Here is a 21,500-nt window from a genome sequence, read left to right as displayed (position 1 = left end):
ATGCCTGGGTTGCTTCACTCCATATAAGGTTCCACATGTGTTTGTAGTATATTCATTCTCAAAGCTGAGTAGTATTCCATTGTAGGTATATACCACATTTTATTTATCCATTCATCTCTTGATGGGCATTTGGGTTGATTCCAACTTTCGGCAATAGCAAACAATGCTGCTATGAATATTGGTGTGCATATGTCACTTTGTGTCCTTGTTTCAGTTCTACTGGGTATGTACCCAGCAGTGGAATTTCTGGGTAATATGGCAAAAATCCATAGCTAGTTTTTTGAGAAACCGCTAAACTGTCCTCCAGAATGGCTGGATTCTTCTGCATTCCCACCAGCAGTGGATGAGTGTTCCCATTCCTCCACATCCTCTCCAGCATTTGTATTCTTCTGTTTTTTTCATAGCTGCCAATCTTATGGGAGTAAGATGGTATCTCATTATAGTTTTGATTTGCATTTCCCTAATAGCTTGAGATTGTGAGCATTTTTTCATGTGCTTTTTAGCCATTTGTATTTCTTCTTTGGAGAAGTGTCTGTTTAAATCTGTTTCCCATTTTTTAAGTGAGTTGTTTGTCTTTTTATTTTCAAGATATAGGAGTTCTTTATAGATGCAGGATGTAAGTCTCCTATCAGATATATGGTTACCAAATATTTTCTCCCATTGTGTAGGCTCTCTTTTCACTTTCTTGACAAATTTCTTTGAGGTGCAGAAGGCTTTAATTTTGAGGAAGTCCCATTTATCTATTTGTTCTTTTGCTGCTTGTGCTTTCGGTGTGAAGTTCATGAAGCCATTTCCTATTACAAGGTGCTGTAGATGCTTCCCTACACTGCTTTCCAAGTCTTTATGGTCTTAGCTCTTATATTTAGGTCTTTGATCCATCTTGAGATGATTTTTGTATAAGGTGTGAGTTGGTAATCCTCTTTCATTGTTTTACATATGGATATCCAGTTCTCCAGGCACCATTTGTTGAAGAGGCCATTCTCTCCCAGTTGAGAGGGTTTGGTGGCCTTATCAAATATTATGTGACTATATATATGAAGATCTATATCAGAACTCTCAATTCAGTTCCATTGGTCAGTGTGTCTCTCCTTGTACCAATACCATGCTGTTTTCACTACTGTAGCTTTGTAGAATGTTTTGAAGTCAGGTACTGTGATTCCTTCTATTTCATTTTTCTTTTTCAATATGTCTTTGGCTATCCAGGGCCTCTTTCCTTTCTAAATAAATTTCATAGCTAGCTTTTCTAGTTCATTAAAGAATACTGTGTTGATTTTTACTGGGATTGCATTTAATCTGTAGATCAGTTTTGGTAGGCTGGACATCTTAATAATATTTAGTCTTCCTAGCCATGAACAGAGAATATTCTCCCATTTATTTAGGTTTTCTTTGATTTTCTTGAACAGTGTTGTGTAATTTTCTCTGTATAAGTCTTTTACATCTTTAGTTAAATTTATTCCTAGGTATTTAATTTTTTAAATTTACTATTGTAAATGGTATTTGTTTCTTGATTTCCTCCTGAGATTGCTCATTATTGGTGTACAGAAATGCTACTGATTTTTGCACATTGATCTTTAACCTGCGACTGTATTGAACTCATTTATGAGTTCTAGACGCTTTCTTGTAGACTTCTCAGGGGTTTCTATGTATAGGATCATGTCATTTGCAAATAATAAAATTTGGACTTCTTCCTTTCCAATCTGGATGTGCTTTATATCTGGTTCTTGCCTCAGTGCTCAAGCAAGTACTTATAAGTCAAAGTTAAATAAAAGGGGTGATAGTGGGCAACCTTGTCTTTTTCCTGATCTTAAAGAGAAATATTTTAGGATTTCATCATTGTAAATGATGTTGGCTATGGGTTTTTCATATATACCCTTTATCATGTTCAGAAAATTTCCTTGTATTCTGATCTTTTGCAGTGTTTTTATCATGAAAAGGTGCTGTTATTTTGTCAAATGCTTTTTCTGCATCTATAGATATGATTGTGTGAAGTTTTTTTTCCTTCAATCTGCTTATGTGGTGTATTACATTGTTTGATTTTCTTCTGTTGAACCATCCTTGCATACCTGGAATAATCCCACTTGGTCATGGTGTGTAATTTTTAAAGCATATGCTTTTAAAACAAAAAGGGGGAGATGATGGCATTCTAAGACCAAAAGATCAATTGGCAAAAGCTTTATTTACCTTAAATTTTCTTAATGTATATGATTCAATGACACCTGCAGAACATCACTTTGAAAAGTGTCTAACATCTACAGTGGACACTAGAGATGAACATCAGCCAATATTCTTGAAAGATATCTTAAGTAATGAGTGGGAAAAAGGCAGGATCAGAGTATGGAGGTGAGGTTATGCTCTTGTCATTTCAGAAACTGAGGAACAGATTTGGCTACCTGCAAAGAGGATTAAACCAGGAACTGAAGGGAAGAAACAGAGACGTGGAACACATTCTTCTGATCATGATGATGGTAATCATGAATAAAGGAGAAGAGTATGAAAATCATACATATTGAGCTTACATACCTAACCTTCTATTAATATGAGCTTTAACCTGGAGGGATCCACCTTTCCCTATATTCTTAAATAAAACATATATTTCCTGGACCCATTGATAGTAGGTTGCTGTCAAAACCTCAAGAGGAAGGAAAGAAAGTTTCCTTTCGATTATAGACAATTGTGTATTGGGAAAAGTCCCCCTTGCATGCATATAAAAAAATTGAACTATGGTAATTATGAAAGCTAAGGGTACCAAGTTATTAGTAACTTTGTTCCCTTCATATAACTCAGTTGTGACTAAAAGGCAAACTTACAATTGTCCACCCGGGGCTATGGCAATAAAGAAGTATGGCAAGAATGTCATATAGGAAGAGGATCTGTTGTTTTTAATGATTCCTATGGAATGGTGTGGGAAAGTGTCCACGTGGGGTCTCCCAAAGAATATAGCAGCAGATTTATATGGTATGGTCTTAATAGTAGAGGTCAACAAGTCAGTGATATGCAATATCCCTTTCCAGAATCTGAGTACATGAATGAACAAATTGTATACACCAAGAATTACGGTATATGGAGATATAGAGGGAAATGGATACCCACCCCATGGATAAATGATACTTGTAATCTAAATATACATAAAAATGTATGGAAAGTATTTCTGGGAACTGCCACTACTTATGAATGTATTGGTAACTACAGTCAAACCAGCCAATATTTACAATTAAATCAAGCCTATCAATTAAGAGCATGTGTTAGAGATCCATATGTGTTTATCACTGGAAAAATAACTATAAGGAACAATGTTTTATTTTATAAAAATGGTGCCTTGTATACATGTCTGTCAGAAAATGTATTGCAGGATGGAGATACCATCAAAATGGCCAGAAGACAATGAGGTATATGGATTCCCGTCCAAATGAACTGAATTTGGCAGTCATCACCTGAAAGTCAGTTCTGGCTTCAAATAGCACAAGAGATCCTGAAGTGGACAAAAAGATTTGTTGGACTCTTAATAATTGGCATAATAGGACTGATTGGAATCATTACAGGTGCTGCCACCACTGCTGTAGCTTTGCATGAAACTGTTCAGACTCAGCAGTATGTGCATGATTGGCATAAGAATGCTAGTGATTTATGATAGTCAAGAACATATTGATGAATAATTAAATAACAGAGTTAATGACTTAGAATCAGCTATTTTACCCCTTGGAGATCAAGTGTATAAATTAAATTTGCTTAGAGGATTAAAATGTGACTGGAATGAAAGTAATTTTTGTATTACCCTGCTTGCTTACAATGCTTCGATATTGGGAAAAGATTAAAAATCATTTGATAGGTCATAGAACTAACATATCTTAAGAAATAATAGAACTGCAGAAAAAGATATTAGAACTGTCTCATAATCAGATTTATGTAGCCGATGATAAGGGTATCTCTGATGATCTGATTTCACATGTTAATAAATTTAATCCGGTGAAATGGTGGAAGTCTCAACAATTTTTATCAGCACTGGAAATAGGACTCTGTGTGTTGGTCTTGTTGCTCATTTTGTTGCCAGACTGGGACAATGTGTTCAGGGAAGACCTCACAGTGTGGATGCTATAGGGCAAGCCAATAATTTGGTGCTTGTTAAAACCTTGCAAAAAAGATCCCCATGGTCAGAGCTCTTGATGATGGGTAAGACTTTTGGAGGAGGGCAACCTAAGACAGGCACAGCCACCCTGACTAAAACAAAAAGGGGGAAATGTGGGGGGGAAAGGGTATGGTGGTGCTGTTTCCATGGTTACGCTGTTAACACAGGAATGCAGAAAGTAAACAGGACCAAAGCTGTCCAGGGCTGGGAAAAATATGAGAAAACACACTTTGTAGCCTGAGAGGGCACTACGACCTTGTACTCTGAGATAAGATGTTAGTCCTGCAGCTTATGAGAATTTTTAGTGTGCTAATGCTACTTGGAAATAATAAAGTTGTCTGATGAGCTTGAGGATTCAATGCTCTCAGAACCCCTGATCCCAATCTCTCTTTGTTTTTCATTCCCAACATCCTTTGGGCCTACATTCTGACAGAAAGTGTTTAAAAGCATCATAAAATTAAAAAGATTGTTTAACCCCTCTGATAATTAACATTATATGAGTAAAAAGCTCATATGAATACTTTAAAAGTATATAAAATTCCCAGAAACCTACCAATGTTTCAGCATAATATTAGACAAAAGTACAATGTTGTTAATCATGGTTGTAATTATTTAATAGTATGTGTCTCAAAAACTGAAAAAGAGCACCCCCAAGCCTCCAGGATGGGCCCACATACTGTTATCCTTGTAACCCCCACTGCTCTCAAAGTTTCAGGTATTGGCCCTTGGATTCCTCATACTAGAGATAAAAGAGCACACTACAACAAGAAGCAGAACAACTGGACAACTCACCCGTTTCCTGACTGTCCCTTGAAAATCCGAATTGCCCGGAGCCACCGAGAATCGCCATCACCTGACCAGATGGGCTCCTATTTCCTTTGGTTCCTGCTCCTCTTTGGCCCGCTCGGCTTGCCGTTTGGGACTGGACTGGCAGCCACAGCTCCCAGAGGCTGAAGTGTAGCTGAAAGGACACTAATCTTAATAGTGTACTTGTGTCTTGCAGAATGCTTTACTACCTTAAGTTGTTTTTCCACTTAGGATGAGTGATGCCCTATAAAAAGTGTGTAGGGGTATCACAGGGGGATTGTTAAGGAATAAAAAGCAAAGCCTTGCAAAAATATCTAACAAGCCACTCCTGCCCCTGCTTCTGTGGATCAGCCTGTGCGGGCATGGCCTTGTAGGAGAATATCAAGTGAATAACTCCTGCTCCTGTTTATGTAAATCAGCCTGTGAAAACATGGCTTAGCAGGAAGATATCAAACAAGTGGCTTCCCCACCCCCTGCCCCACTTCTATAAATCAGCCCTACCTTGCAGCTGCACTCTGCCTCTGTAAACACCCTGCTTGCAAAATTTCACCTAGCAATGCCTTAGCCAATGAACAAAAGTTATGCTGATCCCACCTGAAATCCTGTATAAACCCATAAGAAGTGAAAAATGGGGAATTTGGAGATTGACTCTCCTCTGGGCACGTAATAAATCTATTCCTCCACTTCTGAGAGTCAATTTTCACTCTTTCTGCGGTTCAGAACTCCTGGCTTTGCTGCAACACCAGGGGAGCGGTGGGTGAGGAATGGTGCAGAATTGCTCTTTGGGGTCATAAAAATATTTTTTGGTGATGGATGATGGTGATGGTGGCACAGTATTGTGAAAACAATTGATACCAATGAATTGCACACGTACAGGCAGCTACCACGGGAGCTTTTAGGTTAAACATATGTTACCATGATAAGCATTTTAAAGGAGGAAGCAGCAGCTCTCCACCTGCCGATAGGGAGGCGTCTCCACCGCACATGGGGAGTGGTGTGCATGGTGCTCTCCTTAGGAAAGCGTATAAGTTAGATCTATTCCCATAAGCTTGTATCTACCAACAAAATCCACAAGATACACAGCAAATGGATAATAGTCGCCTACGCGGCAATGGCGCCAAGCGATGGACACCGCTCAGCGCCTCGAGGCCCCCGCACCCCACGGGCTCTGCGGCTGCTTTTCCTGGAGCAAAGGCGAGCCCAGGGCAGCCTGGCTGAGGGGTCAGGGCCTCGAGGGCCCGCGGCGCTGCGGCCCGGGGGCGGCGGCCGCGGCTGAGCACCCCCTCCGGGGCAGTCCCTGGAGGGCTCGGCAGGGCTCACGGGGAAGGGGTCGCGCACCCCAGGCCCACAGCCCGCGCCTCACAGCGCAGCCCTTGCCCGCCCCCCACTGGCCGACGGCGGGAAGCTGCTGGCGCAGACGCTCCTGCAGAACATTCTAGAAGGAGCGCAGAGCGGGCGCTGAGGAAGGCGCGGCCACGCTGTGAGGCCTGCGGGCACCGGGAGCGAGACCAGCTGACGACCCGAGGTGGGTCGGGGCGCGGGGGGCTCTGCGCCCACGGAAGGGCTGCGCCCCCCGCCCGGCGCCCGGCGCGCTTCAGGGGCGCGTCCGCGGGCCGCGTTCCCCCCGGAGCGCCGAGGCCCGGCCCCGCCCGCCTCCCCCCCCCCACCGGCCCCTCCACCGACCGCGGCCCCCGGGCCGGGCCCCGGCCCCTTCGCCGGCCCGCTTGGACCCCCGACCTGGACTCCCCGCCTGGTGGGTCACCCGCCCCGCCGGCCGCCAGGACCCGCCGCGGAGCCGTGTGCGGGCGCGGGCCCAGAGCGCGGGACCCCGGGCACCCGAGGGCCGGCGGCCGGGGGCGGCGCGGCGGGTGCAGGCCGGGCCCCTCCTGCAGCGCGGGCACGGCCCTGCTGCCCTGGCCGGGCCACCAGCCTCCGGGCCCCGGGGCGGTGCGGGGCGGCGAGGGCCGGGGAAAGGGGGCCTGCGGCGGGCGGCAGCAGAGGGGCCCGGGGCGTGCGGAGGGCGTGCGCGGGGGAGGGGAGAGCAGAGGCTCCGGGCACTGGGGGCTGCCCGGCGGGCTGCAGAGGACCCTCGAGGCGGGCAGCAGAGGGGCCCGGGGCGTGCGGAGGGCGTGCGCGGGGGAGGGGGGAGCAGAGGCTCCGGGCACTGGGGGCTGCCCGGCGGGCTGCAGAGGACCCTCGAGGCGGCAGCAGAGGGGCCCGGGGCGTGCGGAGGGCGTGCGCGGGGGAGGGGAGAGCAGAGGCTCCGGGCACTGGGGGCTGCCCGGCGGGCTGCAGAGGACCCTCGAGGCGGGCAGGTTGGGGGGGTACTGGGCGGGGGGGGGCAGGTGGAAGGGTCACTGGGGAGAGCGAGGCGCGGCGGGAAGGCGCTGTGGCAGGGTGGGCGGTCGGCGTATGACCGCGGCCTGCCCCTAGCCCCGGGCAGCGCAGCCCGGGGGGAGCGCCCCAGCTGTGGGGGCTCCTGTGGGGCGTCCTGGGGCCCCGGCTCCGATCCTGGAGCCCGGGAGCTGGGCCCAGCTGACCGCCTGCCCCCGGTCCAGGTCAGCGTCCCTGGCCGTGATGCTCCTCCTGGCCCTGCTCCTGGCGGTGGGCCTGCCCCGGGGAGTGACCGGAGCCAACGTCTCCATCTCGCGAAGGCAAGGTGAGTGGGGCCCCGGGGCAGCAGCTCCAGGGGAGGCGAGCGTGGCCGCGGGGGGCGAGCAGCAGGGCGTGGGGGCGCCGGGGGCCACCTGGAGCCTCGTGGGGCCCTCGTGGGGCCGCCTCTCGCACCCAGGCGGGCAGGGCTGCCTGAAGCTCTGCATCCTCCGCGGCCCCTGGGCCTCCCTGCGAGGTCCCCGGGCTGGAGGGGCCCCCAGGCCTGCGTCCAAGAAGTGGAAAAGCTGCTGGCCCAGAGCCAGCGCCCCTCTCCCCGTGTCCGAGGGGCCAGGACCAGGCCGCGGTGCCCCCTGCTGAGGCGCGTGAGGGCGGGGGGCGGGGGGAGGCTGGGGGGCTTGCGGGAGCAGGTGCTTTCCCTTGGCCCAGGGAGGTGGCAGGGGTGTGCGCGTGTGTCCCTGAGTGTGTGTCAGGGTGTGTGTGTTCCTGAGGGTACGTCTATTGGAGTGTGCGTGTGGGCGTCTCTGTGGTTGTGTAGTTGTGTGGGTGTCTCTGTGATTGTGTAGTTGTGTGTGTCCGTGGGAGTCTAAATGCTCCATGGGTGTGACTGTGTGTGTGACGTGGATGTATCCATGTACAGTTGTGGGTGCAAGTGTGGAGGGGTGCGTCTGTGTGGTGAGCACAGGTGTGTTGTCGTCTGTGTCCATGTGGCTGTGTGGTGGGTGTAGGTGGGTGTGTGGTGTGTGTGCCTGTGGGTGTGTGTGTCCATGTGCAGCTGTGGGTGGGTGTGTTGGGGTGAGCGTGTCCGTGTTGGGGGTGGGGTGTCGATGTGAGGTCTGCGTGTGGCTGCCCGTGTGTCTGTGTGTCTGGGTGTGGGTGTATCTGGCTGTGGCTATCTTCAGGGAAACCCCAGAAGAGGAGGCATGACCTGGCCCCAAGTGGATGACGTGGGAGTGGGCTGTGGGGAGCGGGAGGGACAGGAGCCCGCCCGTTTCCTGAGGCTCCGAGGGGCCGCGCAGGGGCGGGGCGTGTGCCTCTGTCACCCTCCACTCTGCCTCTGCTCCTTTTTTCAGTCGGTGGGCGGCTTCGGTGTCATGCCTGTGAGGAGGAGAACGGATTTCAGTGCAGCTTCGACGTCACGTGTGAGGCTAGAGAACAGATGTGTGTGATCGCCGCCATAAGTGAGTCTTCCCCTCGTGTCTGGCCACAAGCTGGTCAGCAGAATGTTTTCAGTGTGTCTGTCTCGCTGTCCTCACCAGAGCATAACTGATACTGTTGTAGAAGTTGAGAGGTTCAATTATTTGCTCATGAAAAGGCCAGGACTCATAATAATTTGGGGAAGGAAAAAGGAATTTATTTATGTCTGGCCAGACTCAGGAACTTTCTCTTCAAAACCCGAGCCCTGAACAAGATTCTCGAGTTCTTTTTATACAGAGGAAGGGCCCAGTGGTCCTTTGTTTCAGTGGTCAATAAGCTTGAGTGAACATACATCTTGCACATTCTAGGTAAGCTTTTAGCATGGACTTCATACATTCCATGTAAGCTTTTAGCACATTTGGTTTGCATTTTCCCCGAATATTTAAAGTTTATAGAGTTTGCATTGCTAATAGTTTTTCTGGGCCTGGAGTTGTTGCCATGGTTACCAAGGGCAGGACTGCCCCTCTGACTGTCCCACGTGCACAGCTCAGGTTATCTACGAAGAGATGAACAGCCTCCCACCCAGAGCCTACATCATTTCCCCCCTTTATGCCAGCTTAACTTGCTAAACTTTGGCATAATTATTGTTGGAGTTATGAGGTGGGCGGCTGTTTGCTGTTTTGCTTGATGACTCCACTTATCAATTTCTCAGTGAGGACCTAAAGACAAAGTTCCTGGGTAACATCTGGGGCTTAATCTGTTTTCAGAAGATGTTCTTATCCTGGACAGTAGAATCCTGGGGGTGGGTCCCCGCAGCAGTCATCCTCGGGGTTATTGGTGCTTATGTGGAATTCTTGCCAGGCTCCAGATCCATCTATTAATTTTATTTTACCCTTAGAGTTTACACCTTTAATCTTAAAGGGGTGCTGAAGGGAGATGATCTCTTTTCTGTATCTACTTCCTGCTGGCTTTGGGTTGTCGTCCATACCTAACAAGGTGTAAAAACTTTTTTATTTTTGTTATTTTATTTTGACTGGAGGAAGATGGATCTGCATTCTGTATGAAGTTGGATGAAGTTTTCTTATGGCTAATAGGTGTTCATTCTGAAAGAAACAAATTCAATTAGAATTTTGGAATACGTGTTTTTAAAAGGGGACATTGGATTACAGAGATAGACAAGGTTAGGTGCCTATAAAGATGGCACCCTTTTTAAAAATTGATGGGGAACAGTATCTATATACATTTTTTTAAGTTATTTATTTTCAGAGAGAAATTGTAATAGATAACAGTTTCAGGTACTTAGTTTTGTTTTGAAGATGCATTTCAGGTTGTTTAATGATTGGCACTCCTGTGCTTCATCAGGTGCTTCTGGTGAATTGGCAACTTTTGGGCAGTTGGTTTCATTCAGGATTAGTGCACCAAGTTGGAAATTCTCTTAGTTTTTAGCTGTGGTAGTGATCAGAACTACAGAATAAAGTTTTTTTACATTTTGGTTTTAATTGAATAATTTCTGGTAATTTTGACTGTTCAATAGGTGACCCATCACCTATTGTAGCCTCGTTTTGCTACACAGTAGAGTACAGTAGAGTAGTAGGTGGCTGAGCCTGGCACCAATTAACTGCTACCCCGCAAGCCACTGGTGGCCCCATTGTTTTTAGCTAAAATGGCTATTTTATTTTATAGACATGTTCATTAACTACTTAGAAATTAAAGTTTATCAGGGATTTAACATGTCTAATGTACTTTTGTACTTGGTTTAGAATAGAAAAGATAACATTAATTATGAGGCATATATTTAGATAGGAGAAAGGTACAGCGCTTAATATTAATTAATGTATTTCTTAATGCATAAGGATTCTGAGTTGCAATCAAAAGTTTTAAGTTTCAGGTTTGCAATACTTTACATGTTCTCTCTCCACAGGAGCAGGCCATAATGCCAATTTGTATTTAAGTTTTACTTATGGTACTCTGGTGATTATGGCTCCACTTGGTATGTTCTTCACACAGTGAGCAGGTGGCAGCATCGTTGATCCTAGAGAGAAGCTAAAAAAATAATTTCCAGTATTTCATTGGCCTGGTGCATACTGCTCTCTGGCACTATGGAACAGTGCCAGTCTGGAGGGGATACCCATTGTACATTTGGCTGTACCAAGCCATCATTGGCTGCTGCAGGAGTTTGAAACTGCAATGTAGTTTCCGTCGACTTCAGGAGCATAACCAGAGGCATGATGTACGTAAATATTTCTATTGTTTGGCGAGTCAGTGACCAGCCTAGCCAATAACTCATATGGAGAGGCAACCTGTAATGTATTCAAGGCCTGATTTGAATGCACAAGAGAGTTTGACAACATTGAAGTTTATCTTTTGACTTTTATATACTTTTTAAACATTTCTAATGCAATGTGTTACATATTAAATGGCTTTGCTTACTTTTACAATTTTACCATGAAGATATTAGTAGGTATTTTACCGTAGTAGTAGGGAAAAAAAAACTATTTTTCATTGTTAAAATGAAAATGGAAGATTTCTAATGGAATTAAGGTACCCTTTTGTTACCATTATTTAAATATGCACCTTGCAGTGACTTTCGGACCGGTTTTATTACTATGAAGTTATTTTTGTCATCAATACTAATCCAGGTTTTAGTTAACAATGGCTTCTAGAACTAGAACCACTTAAATGTTTCAGTTTGGAAGATGTTTTTAAAACTTTTTACAACTGACCACAAGTATAGACTGGCAGATTTACTCCAGATTACAATTGGCAACCAATGGAATCTACCCCATGCATTTAAGAGAGAGCAGTTCTACACTTAATTTAATTTTATTAAATATGAGCTTACAGTTCCTATTATTTTAAAGATTTAACACATATAATGTTTATTTATTAACCTAGTATTTTATAAGCTTAAGATATAATACTTAAGCTAAACAAGTTGAAATTGTTATTGATTAAACAAAGAATGTTGTTTTCATTTTTTACAGGGGCATAAAACCTTTTATTTTTTTGAGAATTTTAAAACTGAATAATTTTAGAAGCTTACTAACTTTTAGGCTCTGGAATATAAAGCAATTAACCTGCTTTAATTATAATTTAATAAGGATTTCATAGTTTTTACAGTTCTGCATATTTAGACTTTTTATACCATTTAGCTTAATTTGGGTTTTTGGAATATCTATATTACTTATATAACTGCACATTTAACCTTAATAAATTGAGCTACTAGCCAGACATGAATAGTTTGATACAGAAACACCATTTAGTTATTAAAATCCCTTTTTCTTTACTGGTTAATTCAAAATATAGTTCCCTTATGGGTTACATTGTTGTTTGGAGGCAACCTGGCAAGCATTTGGGCTTTTGTTTAGACTGGAAAGAAATCAGGTAGCTTTTGCTCTTTTTTTTTTTTTTTTTTTTTCCTGAGACAGCCTGAATAATGGGGGTTGTTCAGTAAGGCCTGGGACACTGAAAAGAGTATTGTTTATTCTTGGAAAACCTGGCAACAGTTATTTCTGATTTCTGGTGGAAATGGCCAATCAGAATTAATTTACATTATTTTAAAAGTTAAGGAAAAAGACAGTTTTTCCTTTAAAAGGGTAAAGAGGAAATGAGAAGACCAAAGATATTTAGAATGGCATAAAAGTGATATGCATCAACCTCTTTTCTTCTAATTTAACTATAAGTTTTTAAAATTAATTATTAAGTTGAATTGCTAAGGGGTGGAACTGTAAGCTAATGTGAATGCAGTTTATAATTACTATCACAATAGTTGAAGACTAGGGGTGAAATTACCTACAAAATAACTATAGGATAAGTTTAAAGTAAGTACCATCATCACAGGAAGCATTAGATAAACCTGAATAGCCATAAATAGAGGCAAATTAATTCAATATCACCATTATAATAGCCAAAATTCAGGCCACATTTACTCTGTTGTAGTAGCTTTAATTATGGATTTAAGTATATATATAAAAAGGTACTTATACAATTATTTTAATTCTTAGTCTTTAGTATGTTCTATTTTAAAATGAATTGAATACCTTTATTAATTTACAAGAACCTTATTAGTAACAAACCTGCAATGCTTTCCTGTTTGTTCCTAGTAACTAAACAAATTTCATCTGCGGGTTATACATTTAATTCCCCAGCGAGACAATATTGGCATTTAAAGATTCTTTTTAAGTTACTTTTTACCATGATGTTTAAGCACAAGCAAACTGACATCTAAACACAGATTTTAAAGTTGAACACAAAGTTAAGCACAAATTAAAACAGAATTCCATATCTTAGCATTTTAAGAAATTCCCTGACCCTAACTGATGGCACATGAGATCTTATTTCAGTTATTACTTACACCTTTTATATACAAAATTGACTTTTTTTTAAAAATTTTTGTCTTTATTTATTTTTTTAATATTACATTCAAAAAATATGAGGTCCCCACATACCCCCTACCCCCTTCTCCCCACTCCTCCCCCCATAACAGCAATCACAATTGACTTTAAACTGAGAAGTTTAAGGTTTATTTTTTCAATTTTTAAGGAGACATGACATGAGGTTTCTGGGTTTTCAGATTTATCTTTTTTTTTTCCCTAAGTATCCTCCTAAAGGCAGAAGTGGAGAAGGTAATGATGGCAAGTTCCAGGTTGCTAAAATGGCTTGAAAGAACTTTTCAAATTTGGTGCCTTTCCAGGGACTCCCACCCTGGCAGGGCTATAATTTAAGGTACTAGCTCCATCAGCTTCCTGACTGGGCCAGTTTTCATAAACTTGGGTACAGAGTGCAGACACTGACACAGACAATCCCTGAGCTCTGGCAAATGGGGTGGACATAGAGAGTCAAGACAGCAGAGCACGCGTTCACATTCAGACCCCACAGTTGGCTTTATAAACTACAATGCATTCACTCCTTTGCCAGTGGCAAGGGAGGGTTCCAGCTTAACCAGATTTACCACTTTATATAATTACACAATTTAACACCAGTATTTAGTAGACACAGACAGAAGCACAAAACTTATCAATCTGACTTACAAGTTTTATATTTTCCTCAGCCCAGCTGCCCCCACAGCCATTACAAACTTTAGAAAGAGAGAACACTTAACATTAACATCTAAACAGGATCTCCTGCTTATGTTTGCTGTCTGTAAAGTGAATTCATCTGCAATTCAGAACCAAAACAAAAGGACCCCCGGCTCACTGTTCAACCTTACATTCAGATCAAATCAAGGCTCACTGCAAAGCTGATCCATTTTGCTGTAACCAAGATTTTCTAAATCCAGACCAATTTCCTGGATGTTAGGACTCGAACCTATAAACAACCTTTCCTATTATAATGAAGCCTTCACTACCTCAGTTAGACAAACCCAAACACCAGGCTTTTTTTTCCCCTTTTTTTCCTTTCCTTTCAGATCTTGAGAGAACAGCTTCCCCCTGAATTTCTGGAAGAACTGGGGCTCTCTTGGAAGCAGATCGGACTTCCTCTTCTAACATTTAAAGTTAGTTTTTCCTGATTATGCTTCCCAGGGGAGTCTTACCTTTTTCTGTGTTTGGAGTCATTTTTGTTCCCAGAATTTTTTCCAGACCTTCCATTGCCCTTGATTCTCGTTGGAAATTCTGGTGGAGACCGCATCTTTTCTGGATTAAATGTAATCTGGGGGTGTCCAGATTGGTGTTCACCTGAGTCCTCCCAGCTTCCTCGGGGATCCAGAAGGAGTAGCAAAATCCTACCTTCTTAGGCCTTCATTTGCAGATCCCAGACGAGCCCACAGATGTTGCAGACATCAAAAGAGGTTCAATTATTTTTGTTTGAAAAGGTCATGACACATAATTTGGGGAAGGAAAAAAGAATCTTTTTACAAATGGCCAGACTTGGGAGCTTTCTGTTCAAAACCTGATCCCCGAGCAAGAATTTTGAGTTCTTTTTATAGGAGGAAGGGACAAATGGCCCTTTGTTTCAGTGCTCAATAAGCTCGAATTAACATATATCTTCCACATTCTAGGTAAGCTTTTAGCATGAACTGCATTCATTCTAGGCAAGCTTTTAGCATGGACTTCCTACATTCCATGTAAGCTTTTAGCATGGGCATCACACATTCCATGTAAGCTTTTAGCACATTTGTTTGCATTTTCCCTGAATATTTAAAGTTCATAGAGTTTGCATCACTAAATAGTTTTTCCAGGACTGGAGTTGTTGCCATAGTTACCAAGGGCAGGGCTGTCCGTCTTACTATCCCACATGCACAGCTCAGAACACATACAGCTCAGGTTATCTACGAAGAGATGAACAGCCTCCCACCCATACCTACATCAATACTAAGTGGCCTTTTTCTGAAATGCGAGGAGGACAGGCAGGTGTTCATTTATTCCCCACATTCGGAGGCTGGTGCTGTGCCGGGCAGTGCACAGCAGGATGTCCAGATGGACGCTGAGCGGGAGGCAGAGGAGATTTCTTTTCATTCATTTTTCAATGAGAATTTAAGCTTTCAGGATGTTAGGTGGCCCCCCCGGGTTCGTGGCCTGGTAACGTGGACGAGGGGCACGTGCCTTGGAGGGCAGGGGAGGGGGCCTCGCTCAGCGGCACCCAGCTCGCCCCAGAACTTCTGGGCCCACGAAGGCTCCCCGCCACGGTGAGTCGAGGTCTTCAGGGCTGGAGTACTCCAAGTCAATCCATCGGGCACTTCTGGGGATGCCTTTTAGGTTCCAGGAGTGGGGAGACTAACATGGGGGCACTGGCGGATGCTCGGGTGAAGAGTAAGCCTTGAGTTAGCCTTCCCAGCCTCTCTGACTTCCCGGGGAAGCGTGGCTTACACAGACAGGGTGAGCCCGGCCCCTCTCACCAGCCACCGCCCCCAAGGGCCCAGCACCCATGACTGGAGAGGGCCAGAGAAGCCTCTGGTTGCATAAGGACCTTCAGTTTGTGCATCTGTGGTCATAAGAAAAGTAGATAAAGGCCCTGAACCGTCCCGCCCTGGAGAAGCTGTGGCCCAGAGCAGCTGTGTGCTCCAGCCAGAGACCCCCAAGCCCCTTCCCGGTCTGCGTGGCAGGCACTGGGGCCTCAGGACCCTGCACACAGCCACCACCACCCACAGGCATGGCTTGGGTCCCCAAGCCAGGCCTCCTTCTTGGGGTGCTGGCTCCCGGCACGGCCTGGCTGCCCCTTCCAGGAGTGAGACCCTCGAGGGGGGAACAGAGTGGTGAGGGTTATATTCATGTGATTCTTTTCTCTCTTTCTCACCACTTTTTATTAGAAATATTCCCGCGTTTCTACTATGTTTCAAAACAGTGTGCGCAGAATTGCCCGATTGTTGTAGAGCCTGCTCTGGACAAAGCATTCATCTTAGAGAAGCCTCTGCCCTTCCTGTATGCCCGGTGCTGCTCGGTGGCCTTGTGTAACCTGGAGGGACCACAGGTCAATGAGACAACCTTCCGAGAATACTACGCGCGTGCAGAGGAGAGGAGCAGCAGTGCCGGGCTGGCCATCCTCCTGGCACTGGCCTCTGCATCGTTGGGCCAGAGACTGCTGTGAGCCCCTAGGGGGGCGGGTGCCATGCCCCCGGGGCCACCAGCCAACAAAGCACAGCATGTCCCAGAGGCGCACCATTAAACTCATTGTCCCTTGATGAGCTCCTGGTCTGGCTTCCGGGGTCCTGGGCATGGGAAGGGGGGATCTCAGTCCAGCTGGGTCTCGGCCATAGGAGCTGCTGGGACAGCCACCTTTCACCTCGCCTCCTCCTTGCGGGAGTGGGTTTAAGGACCACCCAGTAGGAGCAGCTATGTGGATGCTTCTGATCTCAGGGGAGACCCCAGATATGTGGGGGGAAGCTGACCTGGGGGAACCTGGTCCCCAGAGTGAAGGACTCCTTAGCACAGGTTGGCGGCTTCCGTCCTCGGGAGGCCCCTGTTCCGGTGGGGGAGACTTGGGCTTCTCTTGCTCAGCTTTTCCTATCAGGCTCCAGGATTCAGAAGAGAAGGAAGTCTGTTGACTGAACAGGGACTTCCCCCCACCCAGGCCTGGTCCACGACCTCGCAGGCTCTCCCACGTGCACCCGCTCAGGGTCTGACCCTTGGGCTAGGCAGATGGCAGCAGGGCAGCCGTCGGTGTTCTCAGTTCTCCAGTGAGATGAAGCTGTCCAGATAGAGCTGAGAGCTGGGCGGAAGCTCTGCCTGGGTAAGACGCTTCCTCACCACGTGACGTGCTCAGCACCAGGGCAGGAAGTAACCACGCCCACTGCTTACCGTCCTCTCCAGTCTGCCCCCACGGCCCTTGCTAGGCCCCAAGCGGTCTGATACAGAGAGGTGGCTGGGTGAGGCAGTCTGGTGAACATTCCAGAAAGAATCTTAGTGACCCCAGAAGGGGCAGTGTGGGGAGCTTGGAGGTAGGGGTGTCCAGCCTGTCTTCAGGACATGGGCAACAGCCCTGTCTGTCCTGTCCGGTTTCTCCAGAGGTCAGGCCTAGCATCATTCTGGGGCTAGTCCCTGAGGGGTCGTCTTGAACATCTGCTAGATTCCTGCTACGCTCACAGCGCTTTTCCAGGCACAGGCTGGGTGGTCACACCTGGGAATTCACACACCTGCCCAGGAGCCACAGCTCATAGCCATTCCCAGGCCGCCTCCAGGGACCTGCTGGGGAGACCACCATTTTAATTATGGCACAAGAAAGAAGAGAGCATTTTCTCCGGAAAGAGAGAGAGAGGTCAAAGGTAAAGAAGCCAGAGGAAAAGGGTGAGCTGCTGCCCTCTGGGGCTGGAAACGGCCATGCACCCCGCCTCCGGGCACACAGCCTTGGGGGAGCCCCGGGCCTGCTGCTCCAGAGTGGAGGGGGCCTTCCCGGGAGAAAGGGGCTGGGGGGGTGGGGAGTGGTTCCTCTGTGGTGAGTGTGGCCAGTTGACCCCTTTGAATCTTGGAAGGGAGCACGACCCCACGGGGAAAGAGTCTCCTCAGGCACACTGCCACGCCCAGCCGTGGGGGTAAAGAGAGGGGCTACATTAGAGAGGGGGCACGGCCGCAGACGCCCCCTCAGCAGGCCTCAGCAAACGGCTAGGACTCTACCCTGCCTGAGGGAAAGGGGTGGGCAGCTTTCGGGAAGGCGACTACTCTAGAGGCAGTGTGGCTCAGTGGAGGAAATCCTGCCTTGCATAAATGAGGCCCCTGCTTCAACTTCTGCCTCTTAGAGGAGTGACCCTTTGGGTTGCCAGGCATCCAGCTGCTACCTTATGAGAGGGAACACGTAGACATTCTTTTTGTGTTATTAATAGCTTCTCTTGGATCCCTTTATTTATTTATTTATTTTTAGTTTCTTTTTTTTTTCTCCCTTATTTTACTCGATAAATCCCAGTTCAAAACCTGTAGAGGGCAGGCTGCAGGGTGAGTGAGTGCTGAACTCCAGCAGCCTGAGAAGCTGCTAAAGGCTTTCTTGTAAGAGGTGAGGAATTGTAGGTGTGGTGCTTTGTGGGGCACCAAGAGGGACAGGATATTAGGGTTTGAATGGGGTGTGGGCAGGAGTTTGGACTTGAACTGTGACAGGTGTGTGATGGGCAGCAGTGATAGGAACTTTAGGACTTTAGATTTCAGGATTGACAGAGTTTGGTAGAAAAGGGGGGAACAGGAGGGAGGGAGTGGCTGAACAGGTGGCTTCTTAGTGGGTACAAAGAGCAGTTGAGAAACTACTGATTGACCTTCACTACTGGAATTTAGGAGTGACAAGGTTTAGGGACTTTGGGAAGGACAGGGTAAGTGGTTTTTGCATTAATGAGAATGAAGTGGCTTACCTGCCACCTTCAGCGTTGCCTGAGGTTCTGCTCTCGAGACGGGCATGGGCACCTGCGCGTGTTCTGGGAACCCTTAATCATCTCTTGCCAGTTCCAGGAGGTCTGGGAGGTTGAAGCTGGGGGTGGGTCTGACTCGGTAACTGATGTCCTTTTGCCTTGAGAGGCCTGGGGACAGCTGGACTTGCAGTGGATTTCTTGCCTGCACAGGGGGCACGCTCTCAGAGGAGGTTGTGGGTTTGGGGCACTGCTTGGCTCAGTGCCAAGGCCTCTTGCCTCTGAAGCAGGGCCCTACTGGGCTTTTTGTACTTGCTTGGAATCGAGTGTCTGTTGGGAACTCTGGAAGGTGGAGGATTTACAGCTAGGTTTTTTTGGGGGGACTGCCATGGCTCTGACAGGGCTGTTGGCAGCATTTTGTTGATTGGGCTACAAGCCAAAAACATTCTTTTTCTTCTGGGGATGGACAGGTGGAAAGAATGATGTAGAGCTTTTCAGAGACAGGTCCTAGGCAGGTCTCTGCAGGCTTAAATCTGAGAGTGAGAAAGGAACGTGCCGCTGACTATTCCTTCAGCGCCTGCTGCTTCCCGGAGGGGTAAGAGAGGAGCTGGCGTCTGTGTGGACGTCGGGGCCTGTGGCTGATGGAGGTGGAGGGCTGCGGTGCAGGAGGAGGGGGAGGCAGCGCCCCGAGCGTGTATGAGGAGGGGAGAAGGGAAGGGGAGAAGGCAGCGGTGACAAATGGGCGGAGGAAGAAGGGGTGCAGGGTGAGCTGAGCGGAAATCCCAGAGGATCGTATGGAGGAGGTACGGGGGGACATATCTGAGGCATAAATTTGGAGTGGTCAGAAGTTTTAGGGAGCAGAAATGATGAGGAGGAGGTTTTCTGAGGAGCTTTGTGATGTAAAAGAAGACTTTGGCAGGAAGAGCAGGATTGGCAGAGGAGGCAGGAAGGAAAAGGAATGCCTGGGTGTTAGGGTCTCTGGCCATCTGCCGTTGCACTGAATAAAGTTCTCTAAGTCTCCGAGAACATGGAAATTGAAAGTGCTGCTTTCCAGCTACTGATTTTCATTGTCCAATCTGTATTGCAGCCACAGAAAGGTCGAATAGAAAATGAGCCTTTTAGGGCAGATTCTCCTTCCAGGTACAGAGTTTTAAGGTTATGAAGGAGACAGCCAGAGGCGTGGTTTTTGGAAGGGGAGGTCGCACTTTATTCCCCATTATAGGTGACTGGGGTGAGACTAAGGATCTCTAGGACGGGAGACTGTGAGTGAGACAGGCGTCCCTGAACCAGCAGAAATGTCCAGGGAAACAGGAAAGCGTGCTCGGAACAGACATCTCCAGAGCCAGGGGGTTTCCTCCCACGAGCGCGGAGGCCGCCTGCCCGCCACGGCCTTCGGGGACACTGGGTGGCTGGCCTAGGGCCAGGATTTTCCCACGGGTTCTCCTGGACAGCGGAAAAGGAGAGAGAGAGAGAGAGCAGGATCCTCTGGAGAGAAACCCTTAACTCACCCAGCCGAGAGTCAGTTTCCAGTGTGGATGGGCGTTCGGCTGTGGCAGTGGGAAGATTCTTCGCCAATTAAACAGTCTCAATGTGCCCCAGTCCCGGGTTTTCAACACCAAGTGCTGGAGAAAGAGGGGCGCTCACTGGGACATGGAGATGGATTGCAGGCAGAAAGTTTGCTGGGAAGCTCTCCCAACAGAGGGAGTCTGGAGAGTTCAGCCCGCTTCTGGAAAGGGGGGATCTGAATTCATACAGTACATTCCTAGGCAGGGAAATGATAGTCAGTGGGAGGGGATTGAGTGTCCGACTGAGGTGCAGGGGCCAATAGGAAGCCCTAGAGGTGAAAATTTTCTCCTGTAGGGCTAGAGGGTAGTGGGTCAGGGAGGTATGTTTTCTTGGAATGCTGGAGGAACAGGTGTTCCTGGAATCTGCAGGGAGTGAAGGTCTCTATCTCCCTTTATCTCATTTACACATGGTTTCTGTGTTTAACCTTTGGGGAAGTGCCATGCTTTCAGACATGTAGGCTTATGGGAGACTTGTCTTTCCTCAATGCATATCAGGGGGAACTGAGTCACAGCTTGTTAACTATTGCAAACCTAGTGAGAAGGAACCTCTAACAGGTACCAAGCTGAACTTGTCAGGGTTCTCTAGGAAAAATGAATCAACGAGAGAGATCTGTCAACAGTAAGGGATTTTATAAGAGTTTCTCACGTGACCACAGAGATGCACAAGTCCAGGTTCCACAGGCTGAGTGCAAACCAGAGGCTCTGATGAAAGTAAAATGAAGGTCTTTGATGATTCCTGGGAGATGTTGGCTGTCCAAACATGACAAATTCTCTCTGAATGCTGAGATCACTTCGCCAACTGATTGGGTAAAGCACCATTCATTGCTGTGAACAGTCCCTGATTGATGTAAATATAATCAGCTATCTATGGAGTGAAGTCACTGGTGACTTAAGTCCATAAATGTGCTTGTAATACAACTAGCCAGTGCTTGCTTGACCAAACAACTGGGCACAACTACCTGGCCAAGTTGACACATTGGCCTAACAATCACAGTGAGTTTAAAATACTCATAAATAAACAGAAACTACAAGAGCTTGTAAAAAAGAATCTCCCTTTGCAGGAAATGCTAAAGGGAGCCTTACAGCCTGAAAGAAAAAGACAGAAAAGAGAGGCTTTGGGGAGAGTATAGAAGGCAAAAAAAAGCAGAAAGGGTAACCAAAAGAGTAAAGAGGCTGACAAAAATAAGATAAGACATATGAAAAGCAAAGAATAATATAGTGGACATATTTAATGCATTTAAAGTAATAACATTGAAGGTTCATGGATTAACCTCCCCAAACAAAACAAGCTGACAGAATGGGTAAAAAACAAAAACAAAAACAAAAACATGAGCCTTCCATATGCTGCCTAGAAAAGATGTACCTTAGACCCAGATATACAAACCGGCTGAAAGTGAAAGGATGGGGAAAAATTACTCCACGCACAGAGAAATTTCCCTAAAGAAATCATTGAAATAGTCAAAAAGCAATTGAGGAGATGCTCAAGATCATTCTTCAG

General features: G+C 46.7%; 1 protein-coding gene across 1 annotated transcript; it reads left to right on the top strand.

Annotated features, from left to right (window-relative positions):
* Window positions 1–6,335: 6,335 nt before the first annotated feature.
* On the top strand, window positions 6,336–16,295 carry LOC101423386 (lymphocyte antigen 6K-like). Its single transcript, XM_058276293.2, has 4 exons — window positions 6,336–6,455; window positions 7,489–7,589; window positions 8,614–8,721; window positions 15,924–16,295. The coding sequence occupies exons 2-4, from the start codon at window positions 7,508–7,510 to the stop codon at window positions 16,199–16,201; spliced, it is 468 nt and encodes a 155-aa protein (XP_058132276.1). The 5' UTR covers window positions 6,336–6,455; window positions 7,489–7,507; the 3' UTR covers window positions 16,202–16,295.
* Window positions 16,296–21,500: the final 5,205 nt, after the last annotated feature.

This window comes from Dasypus novemcinctus, chromosome 14 (assembly GCF_030445035.2).
Source record: "Dasypus novemcinctus isolate mDasNov1 chromosome 14, mDasNov1.1.hap2, whole genome shotgun sequence".
Lineage (NCBI taxonomy): Eukaryota > Metazoa > Chordata > Mammalia > Cingulata > Dasypodidae > Dasypus > Dasypus novemcinctus.
Note: the sequence above shows the minus strand (reverse complement) of the source record. Positions and strands in the feature narration are given on the sequence as shown.